The sequence below is a fragment of the Marmota monax genome, unplaced genomic scaffold, assembly GCF_021218885.2.
Source record: "Marmota monax isolate L192 unplaced genomic scaffold, Marmota_monax_Labrador192_F-V1.1 WCK01_AAM20220418_F8-fsc00277, whole genome shotgun sequence".
NCBI classification, from domain to species: Eukaryota; Metazoa; Chordata; class Mammalia; order Rodentia; family Sciuridae; genus Marmota; species Marmota monax.
In genome coordinates, this window is record NW_026694513.1 from 1515600 (window position 1) to 1529504 (window position 13905).

The window sequence follows — 13905 nt, forward strand, 5'->3', positions numbered from 1 at the left end:
AAAACATGTATCAGAATTTCCTTCCTTTAAAATAGATATGTATATAGCATTGTATGTATATATATATATATATATATATATATATACACACATATATATACATATATATATATATATATATGCCATATTTGTTTATCTATTCATCCATCAATACTCTTTTGGGTTGTTTCCACTCCTTTTGGCTATTGTAGATAACATTGCTGTACATATGTATGTTCAAATATCTTTTCAAGACCCTGCTTTCAATTTCTTTGGAGATAAACCAAGAAATAAAGTTGATAGATCATACGGTATTCTGTATGTGATTGTTTGAGGAACCACCCTACTATTTTCTGTTGTAGCTGTACCATTATACATTCCTACTAGCAGTGCACAAGCATTCTAGGTTTTCCACATTCTCACCAGCACTTTTTGTTTTCTGTTTTCTGAATGATAGCCATACTGATGGGAATGAAGTGGTATCTCACTATGGTTTTAATTTGCATTTTCCTAATGGTTAGTGATGTTGGTCATCTTTTCATGTACTTGCTGCCATTTTTTGTTGTTGAGTTGTAATAGTTATTTATATTCTGGACATTAACCAGTTATCAGACTTAGGTTTGCAAATATTGTCTTCTATTCATAGTATGCTTTGTTATTTTGTTGTTTGTGTCCTTTGATGCCTAGACGTTTTAAATTTTGAGGTAGTTCAATATAGCTTTTATTTTTGTTTCTTTTATTTTTTTCTTCTTTCACTTTTGTTGAGACATAACTTGAACACAGTAAAATACATTAATTTTAGGTATATAGCTCAATACATTTTTACATATGCACACACCTGTGTAGCCATACCTGGTTTAAGGTATAGACTGTTTCCAGTATTCTCAGAAGATTTCCACATGCTTCTTCCCACCCTTGCCTCCAATTTAAGGTACCCATCATTCTGACTTTTACCTTCAATTATCTCTGCTCTGGTATATAAATGGAATAATATTGTATGTATTTTTAAAAATCTAGATCTTATTCTTAGCATATCTGAAAACTCATGATTTTACATGTTCATTCCTTTTTTATTCCTGGGTAGTACTGCATTTTTAAAAACACTTATTCTTTTTAGATATAAATGAGAGTATATTTTGACATATTTATACAAACATGGAGTATATCTTATTCTAATTAGTATCCCAGTCTTGTGGTTGTACATGGTGGAGATTCATTATGGTGTGTTCATGTATATAGGAAAACTCCACTGTTTTTCCCATTCTTATCCCTCTCCCTTCCTCTTTCTTCCCCTCACTTCCCTCTGCCCAATCCACTGAACTTCTATTCTTCACCACCCTTTTGTGTGTTAGTATCCACAATCAGTATTGCATTTTAAAATTCATTCTTCTGTTGGTAGGCATTAGGAGTGGGATTATTGAGTCATGGTGATACTGATAAGCAGTTTTCCAAAGTTGTTATACTAATGTACCTTTTTTTCATCAGTGAATGAAATTTTCAATTGCCCCATATGGTCACCAAGCTATGATTTTGTACCTAAAAAGGTGATCCTGGTGAATACATACTGGAAGCTCACTGTGGTTTTTATTTCATTGCCCTGATGATTAATGATGTTGAACACTTTTTAATATACTTATTATTCTTTTGAATAGCCTGCTTATGAAGTCCTTGTGCAAGTCTTTGTTCATTTTCATTCACTTGTTTGGTTTTTTCTTATCAATTTGTAGAGTTCTTAAAAATTCTGGATACACGTCTTTTGTAGGATATCTGTTAAAATATATACTATCTTCTAGTTAGTGGGTTGTCTTCTTACTTTTAATAGTTACTTTTTATGAGTAAAAATCTTTAATTTTAATATAGTATTTTGTCCATTTAAATTTGGCATAATTACTAACACAGCTGGGTTTTAAGTCTGCCATTTTACTATTTGGCTTCTGATTGTCCCATGAATTTTGTTTTGGTTTTAGTTCTGTCTTATTTTGATTATTAAAATACTTTTATTCCATTTTATCCCCTCTTATGTTTTAAGTCAGTATTGTTTTATATTTACTTATGTGTGTCCCTTTTCTTTGTTTTCTGATGTAAGAACAAGTAGGTTATTCTTTTTCATCAACATTCATTCAGTCTTATCCCCCTTTCCATAGGTGACCATTTGTGTGTATGTATTTTTCTAGCCTTTGTATTTTTACACATATCAACATATATGGCATTTTCATTAAAATAAATGTTTTCATTGTCATTTAAAACAAATGTTTTATTTACAAAAATATGGCCATACTTTATGTATTGTTCTTGAACTTGATTTAAAAAAATAAAGACTTGTCATTCTGTGTACATATAGATCTAATTAAAAAAAAAACTATTGCATCTTTCTCCATATTGTATATATACCTTAACCTATAATTTATAATTAACTTTTGCATATCATTCCATACTGTATATATCTTTAATTTAGAATTAATAATAATTGTATTGTTAGACACTTAATTTTGGCTATTTTTTGTCATTACAAAAAATGCTAAAAGAAGCTATTTGAATATGCTTTTCTAAATACATATGTCAATATCTCATTAAGAGATATACCTGTAAGTAAAATTGCTAGGTCAAGGATATAAATACTTATAATTTGATAGACTTTTAAAGTGTGTCTCAACATTGTTTCCAATGTGTGTATATCCCCATGTCCCTGTAACCTGTGCCAACACTGAATATTATCAGTCTTAATTTTTCTGCAAAATTGATGAGTAAAAATGCATTCCTTTTGTTATATTTTATTTATTTAATTGGAACCTGAGACTGAGCAGTTCTTATGTGCTTATATAGGGTAGCTATATTTATTTCTTCTCTATGGATTGCCTTTTCATATCCTTTGACTAGTTTTACTTTTTAATTTTAGTTGACTTATAGGATTTTCCCCCCAATACATATTGAGTATCAATCATTTGTTGTACTGGCTTGTAATTCTCAAAGACTTTTAACTTTGCTTCTAGAATCTTTTACAGTAACCCCCCCTCATACCCTCCTCCAGAGAAAGAGAGAGAGAGAGAGAGAGAGAGAGAGAGAGAGAGAGAGAGAGAGAGAGAGAGAGAATATGTTTGTATCAGGGACTGAATCCAGGGATGTATAACCACTGAGACACAACCCCAACCCTTTTTATATTTTATTTAGAGACAGTGTCTTGCTGACTTGCTTAGGGCCTCGATAAGTTGCTGAGGTTGGCTTTGAATTTGCAATCCTTGTTTCTCAGTCTGCTGAGCCACTGGGAGTACAAGTGTGCACCAACATACCCGGCTACAGTAACTATTTTTATGGCTTTATTTTATTAAGTAAATATTCAAACATATCACATACTTCTTATTAAACTTTTTGTTCTAACTCCCTATTCTATGTTTCTACTATGATTATGTAAATATTATGTATTGAAGAGCCAAGAAGTATACTCAGATCACATTTCCATTCTTTTGTAATCTTTTGTTTTTCCAGTAGCTAATTATTGCTTTCCCCTTTGTATTTATAGTTGTCTTTCCATTCCCTGCAAAGACTTTGTAAAGTAGCTCATTTCTCAGTATAAAATTTCATATAGTCAAACCCGTCAAATATTATATAATGTCTCTTTCTTCCAGAGAAGCTCTGCCTTGATCACTAGGTAATGGCTTTCCTAATCTCACCTGGAAGCTCTCTAGATACAGTTGTTAATAACCACAGCTGTAATCTTTCAGCATTCCTTTTTTATCATCCTGTGAATTATCATCTTATCTCTCTTATGTTGGATCCCTGGTTCTCTGAATCCCATATTTGCCTTGTTCTTCTTGCTATGTCCTCTAGTATTCATTGGTGTTTTTAGGATTTGACAAAATGGAAAATTAACTTAGGGAAGATTTTTACATTTGATGATGTTGAATTTTCCCATGCAGGAACATAGGTAATCTTCTGTATATTCAAATAAAAAGTTGTGTTGCACAAGTGTTTTGAAGTTTTTCTAATAATCATTTTGCACATTTTTTGGTTAACTTTAATCCTCACTACTACTTATTTTTATTGTTTTAAATAGGGCTTTATTTTTTCATGACATAATAAAGTTGAATATGTGTGTGTATATATACACACATACACATGTACTTTTATATATGTATGTATGTATGTTTTCCCATTAGATAAATACTGTATTTTAGGCTGAGTGTATGTTCACATCTATATATAATGATACAATCACAACACAGCTACATATCCTAACATTTTAGTTTATATCATGAATACTTAGCAGTGTGCAGTAGGTATGTAAAAACAACTGCTTATGACCTCTCAATACCAACTTTTGTATCAGATTAAATGAATTTCTAATTGAGAAGACTCATATTAGTCAAATAGGGGTATTGGAAAATACAGTAAAATTATGATATAGAGTGAACTACAAGTGGAAGTACATGATAAAGTAACTGGGAATCACAAAAAAACTTTTAAGCAATTTAAAAAAATAAAATTAGGAGAAATGATATTACATGGAGTGTAGTGAACTTTTATTATTTAGCATTAAATTTACTTTTTAAATGATACTTAACAGCTTATTTTTCTTTTTTCTGCTTAGGAAATTGAACTTACCTCATTGAGAGAAGCCTTGTCTTTTGTGTCATTAATTGATGGGTATTACAGATTAACTGCAGATGCGCATCATTATCTCTGTAAAGAAGTAGCACCTCCAACAATGCTTGAAAATATACAAAGCAACTGTCATGGCCCAATTTCGTGAGTAATACCAACTTTAAAAGTAAAAAAAAAATTTTTAAAGCAAGTGTTGCACAGTCCCTTATCTTTAGATTCCACATACATGGATGCAGTCAATTACAATTGAAAATATATATTTTAAAAATGTTGTGTCTGTACTGAACATGTACCAACCTTATTTCTCATTATTTCTTAAACAACACAGTGTACTAGCTATTTACATAGAATTTACATTTTATTAGGTTTTATTAATAATCTAGAGACTATTTAATGTATAGAGGAGGATGTACATATTTACATGTGAAAATTATGCCATTTTATATAAGGGATTTGAGCAAAACCTCAAAGTTTGATTCTGAAACCAAGCCTCTATGGATGCCAAGGGATGACTGTATTTACAAAGAAAATTTTGTATGATAGATGTAGGTTTAGAAGTTTTTGAAAAAATATTATTATAATTTATGTTTTCTTTTTTGACATAAAGTCTGTTTGCATAAGTCAGATTACATAACAATTATTTTGGACATAGTTTACCATCTGTGTCCCAATCTACAATACTCACAACTTGTGATACAAGTTTAACATTTAGTTATTTTTGCATACTTAGTTAACTCATAGATGTTCTTTTTAAAAGAACACTTCCAATTTATATTACACTAATTTTGAAATACTGCAAAGGAACCACAAGTCAAAATTTGAAAATTGTTACTATTTTTGAATAATGCAACTTCTTTTACTGAAGCCTCAAATGCAAGATGTATATATGATATCCATATTTCTAGATGAGGACTGTGCAATAGAACTTTCATCAGAGATGAAAATATTCTTTATATAGGATATTTAATCCAGTAGGCACTAGGTATATGTGGCTATTTAGCATTTGAAATGTGGCTACTGCAACTGAGAAATTGAATTTTATATTTAATTCAATTTTAATTTCTTTACATTTAAATACCTATGTATGGCTAATAACTTCTATATCGACCTACACAATTATAGAACCTGGCTTTAACACTGGGTAAAGCTAGCTGTGATGTATAAAATTTATTTAATGCAAGTCCTAGTTATTTTTCAGATAGGATGTTCTTTATGATTGGTATCATATTTGAAGAACCTGAATACAAAAAAGATTTGGGATTCTGAGCATGTTTCTTGAACTTAACCTACACCTAAATGTTTGAGAAAATGTATCTTGAATAATATTTAAGACTTGCTGCTGTGCTCAGTGTTTACTTAGTAATAAATATGGTTGTTACTATGAGGTTGAACTTCTTGAAATTTATCTTTGTAATTTATATGTTCAACAGTGTAAAAACTCCTTTCATTCATCCGTTCCCTGACCCTTATCTCCATTATTTATTTAAAGAATGTTTATTGAGTACCTACTAAATGTAAGCACTGGTCTGTGCATGAGAAATATGGTGACACCTGAAATAGAAATGGTTCTTGCTTTCATGCAGATTATATTTTGCTTTTCTTTTAAGATGTGCCCCTTCAAAAATGTAGAAAAATTTAAAACTCATTAGTCTTCCAGCTACTCACAAGCCTTCTGTTAGACTTTGATATTGTACTAAATGTTAAAGTAGTGCACATAATTGTTGGTATTAGTAACTTAAATTATGATACAAGAGACATGAAGAGTATTTCTGATATGTTGTCTGCATAGTTGAATGAAATCTTATGAGAGTGAGTATGATTTTTCAAATCATAAATGATCAGAGGCAAAATATCTGAGTGAATTTTTTTGTGATTTTTATCTCATAATATCTTTTCTGTGTTTTTAAAGTAATATAATTGCCTTGAATTATTTTGAACTTATTGTATAATAGCTTGGTACTTTAATTTTTTTCTTGAAAGATTATTGTAAACGTATAAAGTAGAGAAGTATTCTAAAAATTCTGAGAGTTTTAGATTTTTATTTCTGAATTTTTGGATAACATTTGATCATAATGTCATGGTGCTTTCTAGCCTTCAAATTCTTTCTTCTTTACCTTTAGAATGGATTTTGCCATCAGTAAACTGAAAAAAGCAGGTAATCAGACTGGGCTGTATGTACTTCGATGTAGTCCTAAGGACTTTAATAAGTATTTTCTGACTTTTGCTGTTGAGGTTAGTATATCACATTTATTAATAGTAGCATGTTGTTTAGTCCATGTGCTTTCCTCTTCATATTTATCTACCATACTGTATTTATTTTTTAATATGCAGAATTACAGCTCTGGATATAACTGGCATGATAATGTGTCATTTACCTCAGGAATTCTGTATAAATAAATATATAATTCCTAGTGTTTTCATTAAAGTATAAAATGATATACAATGTTTTTCTATGGTTTTATTTGGCATTTCTTTTTTTTTGTTGTTTGACGTTTGGGTGTTATCACTGTGTCAAATGGCATTTCATCAGATTTCTGGTGGTCTCTTCACAAAATGGAAATCTGTACCCTCCCAGGTAGAATAAAATAAATTAGGAGTAAATTTGTTGTTTACTAACAGCAGTTACTAATTAGAGCAAAACAGAGCAATAATAAAGAAACAGAATTATCATAGCACTTTTAACCAGTGATTTTCCAATTTTAAGAATAATGATTTGTAATTTGTTTTAAGTGAAAAACTGCAGTGAAACTTCATTGTTAATATAGATAATCTTCGACCTTATTTAAGATTTACTTAGTATCTGAAATTATCTTAAAATATCATTTATAAGGCAATTTCATTGTTTAAACTCTGAGAACCTTTATAACAACATCTAGATACATGTTACTTTTTACAAATAGAGAAAGTAAGGTAATAAAATTATTATAAAAGCAACCATCTTATATTTAGTAAAAGTGTAGAATGGATTAGTTATCAATATAGAAAGTAGATTACTCCATCATTTACCATTTTTTTTAGTTTTTCTTTTTTTAAAATTAGAACACTATAGTTACAAAGGGTTGGATGTTTCCTCTTATCATTTACTATTGTATAAAGTTGAAACTATATTCTAATTTTAGAGTATCTTTTTATTATACATTTAACAATTCATTATACTGAATTATAAATTCAAAATGTATATATAATTTACTACATGTGCCCACTCTAATGTGAATGATAGGCATTAGGGAACATACAATATAACCCTATATTTGAGAAACTTATCTTTTGAAAGTAAAAAATTTAAAAATAACAAAAAATACGAAATTGAACTTAGTAATTATCTAGCATTGACAAATATAGACAATAAAAAAAGGATTGCAATATTTAAGAAAGGTCTTTTGGAGTAGGAAACATTTGAAATTGAAATTGAGGGTCTGGTAGATGTTTTGTAAATGGTTCTAAGTGGAATGAATATGCTTATAAAAAGCAGCTTAAAAACAGTAAGATAACCCAGCAACTTGGGAGACTGAGACAGGAAGATCACACGTTCAAAACCAATCTCAGCAATTTAACAAGGCCCTAAGTAGCTTAGTGAGACCCAGTCTCAAAATAAAAAATAAAGAAGGGTTGGGGATATGGCTCAGTGGTTAATTGCCCTTACTAGGGCATTTAATAGGATTCAATCCCTATTACCCCCCCCTCCCCAAAAAAAATAGATGGAGGAACAAATTCATAGTATAGCATATAAGACTAATATTTTAAAACTGCAATATTAGAAGTGCCATATTAGAGATAATTATAACAAATACAATAGTGGTGCAATGGAATAAGTATTCAGTAATCTTTCTGTGAAATGGATAACTGTTGTTAGGACCTTACAGAAAAAGTAGAGCTTGATTTGAGTTTTAAGGAATGAGTAACAGTTCATTTCAGGGAGGGTGTACAATCATAGTAGAGGAATGACAAATACAGTTACCAAGGTGTGAACAGTGTGGTAGGTACTTGAAATTATTTAAGTCATTTAATTTGGCTATAAAATAGATTGCATGTTGGAAGGGGCAGGAACTGAGGTTGAACATAGAAGGAGAAGCAAACTTATGAAGGACCACGATAACACGAGGTTTAGATTTTATATATTATTCATCTAATAAATTACTATTGATTTTTCTTGCTTTCTTACTTGCTTTTAGTAAAAGGCTATATGACATTATAATTATGCTTTTTTTTGAGGAAATTCTTGACTATCACTATACCAGCACTTACTTTAGGATTCACAGTTCAAATGTCTGAATATTTTGTTGATTGTTTTGTGATTTTTTTTGACAGAATAATCACTATGATGTTTATTGTGATTTTCCCTCCCTGTCTTTATAATTAAACTTTGTAGCAAGAAAGTGTCATTGAATATAAACACTGTTTGATTACTAAAAATGAAAATAGAGAATATAATCTCAGTGGAACTAAGAAGAATTTCAGTAATCTTAAAGATCTTTTGAATTGCTACCAGATGGAAACTGTTCGCTCAGACAATATAATTTTCCAGTTTACTAAATGCTGTCCCCCAAAGCCAAAAGGTAATTTTCTAGTTATTTAAAAAAATTACTGGTCTTGCATTGTGTCTGTGGTGGGATGTAACTTAAATACATGGATTTCAAAAGAAATATTAAAGCAGTAGTCCAAAACCAAGTTAAATTTGTCTCATTCTTTCATGCAAACATCATCAAATAGGATTGTATAGTTTGGTTTGAGTTGTATATAAGTGAATTGAATTTCTGTTTTTGTAAAAATGACATTTAAAGATAATAATTACTTGGTATAAATCAGTTGCTTACTTATTGAACTGGAAGTTCTCACTACCAGATTCTCAGGTGTTTTAAATATAAACTTAAACATGCTTTTAGGATTTTACTTTCTATATTTTAAAAAATAGATTGGTAATTTATTGAGATAATAAGTCTTATTAAAATTATTGAAATGCCTGAAAAAATCATATTTGTTAAGGAAGAGATTATGATTTTGAATGTATGAAGTAATTGGTAAGAGTACTTTAAAGTTCAATGAATAGATCCCTACAGTAATTTTCTAGGAAAAAAGATTAACAATAATGAGTTATTAAGAATTTTTTACATATAGAACACATTTCATTTTATTCATCTTTGGAGTAATTCATATTTTCAGTGTGTTTTGATGATATATATATATATATATATATATATATATACACAAAAATATATATTTTTATTGTTTTTCTCCTAGATAAATCAAATCTTCTGGTCTTCAGAACCAATGGCATTTCTGATGTACCAACCTCACCAACATTACAGAGGCATAATAATGTGAACCAAATGGTGTTTCACAAAATCAGAAATGAAGATTTAATATTCGTAAGTCATTAGATACTTATTATTGTCTTTTTTAATCCTCTTAAAACAATAACAGTGGGCTGAGGATATAGCTCAGTTGGTAGAGTGCTTGCCTCACCTGCACAAGGTCCCGGGTTCAATCCTCAGCACCTCAAAAAAAAAAAAAAAAGAAAACAAGTGTTAAAACAATAATTATTTTCTTGATTTACTATCCTACGTATATTCGTGTGACATTTGGAACTATTTTGTTACAAACCATACTGTTGAAATTTACTTGCAATTTAAATATTTTTATTTCTTATAAAGAATATGCCAATCTTGTGTGAGAAATTAGCAAAAGTAATTATTTTAAGAATGAAAGCCTTTTTTTCAGAAATTTAAAAATATTCCTCTACAAATCATAAAAATTTAAAATCTATAAAAGACATATCTTAAATCTCAAGTTCTCAAGAAATTAAGGGAAATTCAAGGGATTAAAAATAAGGAAAGAACTAAAAGCAAAACAGTATATAAGAGCTGATGATTTGACTGTCTGTTGGTGTTGGGAGGATGGAGATTAGTTTCATTTATCATGGAGTTTAAAATTCAAAGCAGTACAAAGAAGAGGGCCATATGTTAGGCCTGTGCAAGGATAGGAGTTAAAAGTGAGACCATCTCTGAGTCAAATCCCTCAAGAATATTCATCCTCAATTCAAAAAATATATATGGAAAAAGAAAGATTGACCCACTTGCAAAAGGAGAGGAAAAGGAACATTGTCTATTTTAATTGGGCTCTTAGAAAAAAGAGACTCTTCTAAGAATTTAAGTCATAAGCTTTTGAATTTTAGTTTATGCTACCAGTGTGATCTGCAAAACATGTGTATTTAAAGATAAACAAAGAAGTGGAAAACATGGGAAAATGAAAACAACTTAAAATAAGACATTATTGTTTCTGTTGTTGTTATTACTACTACTACTACTACTACTACTACTACTACTACTGCTACTACTACTATTTGGTACTGGGGATTGAATCCATAGGTTAAGCTAATTCATCAGTTTAGCCATTGAGCCACATCCCTAGCCATTTTTTATTTTCTATTTTGAGACATTGTCTCACTAAGTTGCTTAGGGCCTCCCTACGTTGTTGAGGCTGGCTTTGAACTTGCAATCTCCCTGCCTCAGCCTTCTGAGTCACAGGGATTATAGGTGTATGCCACTGTGCCCAGCTTAATAAGACATTATTTTAAAGGATAAAGAACTCTGGTTGGAGGGAGACCCAGAAATCAAATATATGTTCATTGACATTTAAATAAAATGGACAGATCAGAAAGCAGATGACTCATAACTGAAGAGTATTATTGAATTAAAAGATAGACCTGAAGAAATTATCCAGGGTGCAGCAAATAGAAAGAAATGAAAAAGAAATTAAGGGAAGGGAAATTTGAAGACTAATTGCTGTTAAAATTCCATGAAGAGATGGAAGAATTACCCAGACTATAAAGGCATGACATCTCATGGCCAAGAAATTTAACTAACATTACAGAACTAATAAGGAGTAGAGCTTGGATATGGACACCGATAATCCTGCTTCAGAGTGTAGGCTTTCAACAGTCAATGAGGATATACAAGAAATACTGGTACTGTTATTACTAGTTGTAGCTGTTATTTAATGTGAATTCATTATGTGTCATGGTCTGTACCATAGTGCTTTCATGTATTCATTCACTTATTGTTAAAAAAATTCTATGGGAAAGATTGTTATTTTCCTTATTCCTCAGATGAAGAAACCAAGACAAGTGCAGCACAAAGAGAGAAAATAGCCTATACAAAGTCAAACAGCTAGTTAGTGATAAGGAACAAGTCAGATATTCTGCCTTCCCAGACCACACTGGTTTACGTTTTTTCTTGCATTAGTAGGAAAGGCAAACAGAAAAAGAGACTCATCTATAAATGTAGGTAAACCTTGACTCTAAAAAGTGATAATTACAGCCAATGCAGAAGATTTTTAAGAAGGGTAGAACCAAAATGTACTTTATTCATTAATCCTTGTTTTCTGTCTTTAATTACTTTTAAAGAAGAATAGAAGAATTAATTTAGAATCTCAAATCTAGGTTTAGTTTTTAAAGGAAATGTTTACAATGGCCTTGTATTTTTTGTCTTCATCATTGGTTATATTTCCTATTTCCCACATATTTCTCCATTTTACTCATTTTTTAAATCTCTTTTTTTCTTTTAAAGAATGAAAGCCTTGGTCAAGGCACTTTTACAAAAATTTTTAAAGGTATAAGAAGAGAAGTAGGAGACTATGGTCAACTGCATGAAACGGAAGTTCTTTTAAAAGTTCTGGATAAAGCACATAGAAATTATTCAGAGGTATGTATGTTCTTTGGGCAGTTCATGTAGTTTATACTGTGTAGAGATGTGATTTCATATGCACACAAGATTTATGTGTACAGATTTTCAAAATTGTAATTTTAAAAATTGTGTCAAGGAATTTTCTGAGAATGCGTTCTGATGGAGCTATTGAAAATTATAGGAATTTTAAAAATAATAGCTGATTTCCAAATTAATTACTTTTAGCATTGTGTTATGGGTATTATTACATCTCTTCATATACTAAATTAGTGGCTTTTAAACTTGGCTCTCCAGAGCCTTATGGGTTTCATAGAATTAGAAGTTCTTGTCAAAGTTTGGTTGTTAGAGTGATATCAATACAATACCAGTATCCTGAGATAGGTGTTATTTATTTGCACAGAGACCATTCTTAATTATTTAGGAACTGTTGTTTAAAGTTTATATCCTCCTACTTCAGTTCCATATCATATGTCTGGTGTCTCTCTGTATTCCAGGAGTTCTGGGTCTAAGCCTGTTTGACTTGCATTGTTCATAGTACTCTTTACCACTATTGCTTTTTTTCATTGCTATCTCCGTATTCCAGACTTACTTAAGGGTTTCCTCACCATGAAAATTAAGGTCGATGTCAGTTGCAAGTCCATATAAGGGTACCAAAGCACACTGTAGCCTGCTGAGTATAGGAGAAATTGCATTTCTTTAATGGCAGAGAGTATTTTTCTGAACTATGGATACTAACGAATAAAAGTCACACAATAATTTTTTTGCATGTCTTGTTATTTTTCTTTACCCAGTCTTTCTTTGAAGCAGCAAGCATGATGAGCCAGCTTTCTCATAAGCATTTGGTTTTAAATTATGGAGTATGTGTCTGTGGAGACGAGAGTAAGTAAAACCATTTGCTTTCTTATGCTAGTGTCACGCCTCTCCCAGAGAATCCATTCTTGCTTATATAGAAAATTCAATTTCATGATCACAGTTAGGTATCAGTATAAACTATAATTTAGTAGGTATTAAATATTGTTGAACCAGAAAACATTTTAGGACTGTGCAGTTATGCCTTGTTGAAAAGGAACCCAATGAATGAAGTTAAAATGCAGAAGATAGTTAATACACCTTTTGTTACAATGACTAAACAATAGAATATTATTGTAAACAAACATCTTACAACTTTTTATGTTTACCATGGCAATACAGATTTTGGCTGGTTCAGTACAACATTGAAACAATTGGCCCTTTCAAATAATTCCAAATAATTCCTTATTTAGAATCATGAAGACAAAGTATATAAATAAGACTGAATTATTAATGGAACTGACTGGAATTATTAGATATTGATATCAGAAATAGTCTTTATCTGTACTAGAGTAATAGCATATATAATATTGTATAATGTATATTACATGTGATTATTTAAAATATATATATATATATATATACACATAATTGTTTATATTGCTATATCTTACTCTTGTGAATAAACTAAAAATTTTGTATATTAATTAAATTTCATTTATATTAATGAATTTTTCTTAGTTAATTATCTATGATATCCAAAGATAACTATAAATATATTTATAAAAGTTTAAAACATACATTTTTAATTATATTTATACTTAAGCCCTATTATTATTACCTATATTTTAATGCA

The 13905-nt window shown here is 30.1% G+C and overlaps 1 protein-coding gene across 5 annotated transcripts in view; it reads left to right on the forward strand.

Annotated features, from left to right (window-relative positions):
* Jak2 (Janus kinase 2) overlaps nucleotides 1–13905 on the forward strand; it is a 137072-nt gene that overhangs the window by 91615 nt on the left and 31552 nt on the right. For all 5 annotated transcript variants that reach the window (XM_058571450.1, XM_058571452.1, XM_058571449.1 and 2 more), the window contains 6 exons: nucleotides 4565–4722; nucleotides 6699–6810; nucleotides 8948–9134; nucleotides 9817–9944; nucleotides 12144–12278; nucleotides 13052–13139. In XM_058571450.1, coding sequence (XP_058427433.1) covers nucleotides 4565–4722; nucleotides 6699–6810; nucleotides 8948–9134; nucleotides 9817–9944; nucleotides 12144–12278; nucleotides 13052–13139 — 808 coding nt within the window. The remainder of the gene's footprint in view (nucleotides 1–4564; nucleotides 4723–6698; nucleotides 6811–8947; nucleotides 9135–9816; nucleotides 9945–12143; nucleotides 12279–13051; nucleotides 13140–13905) is intronic.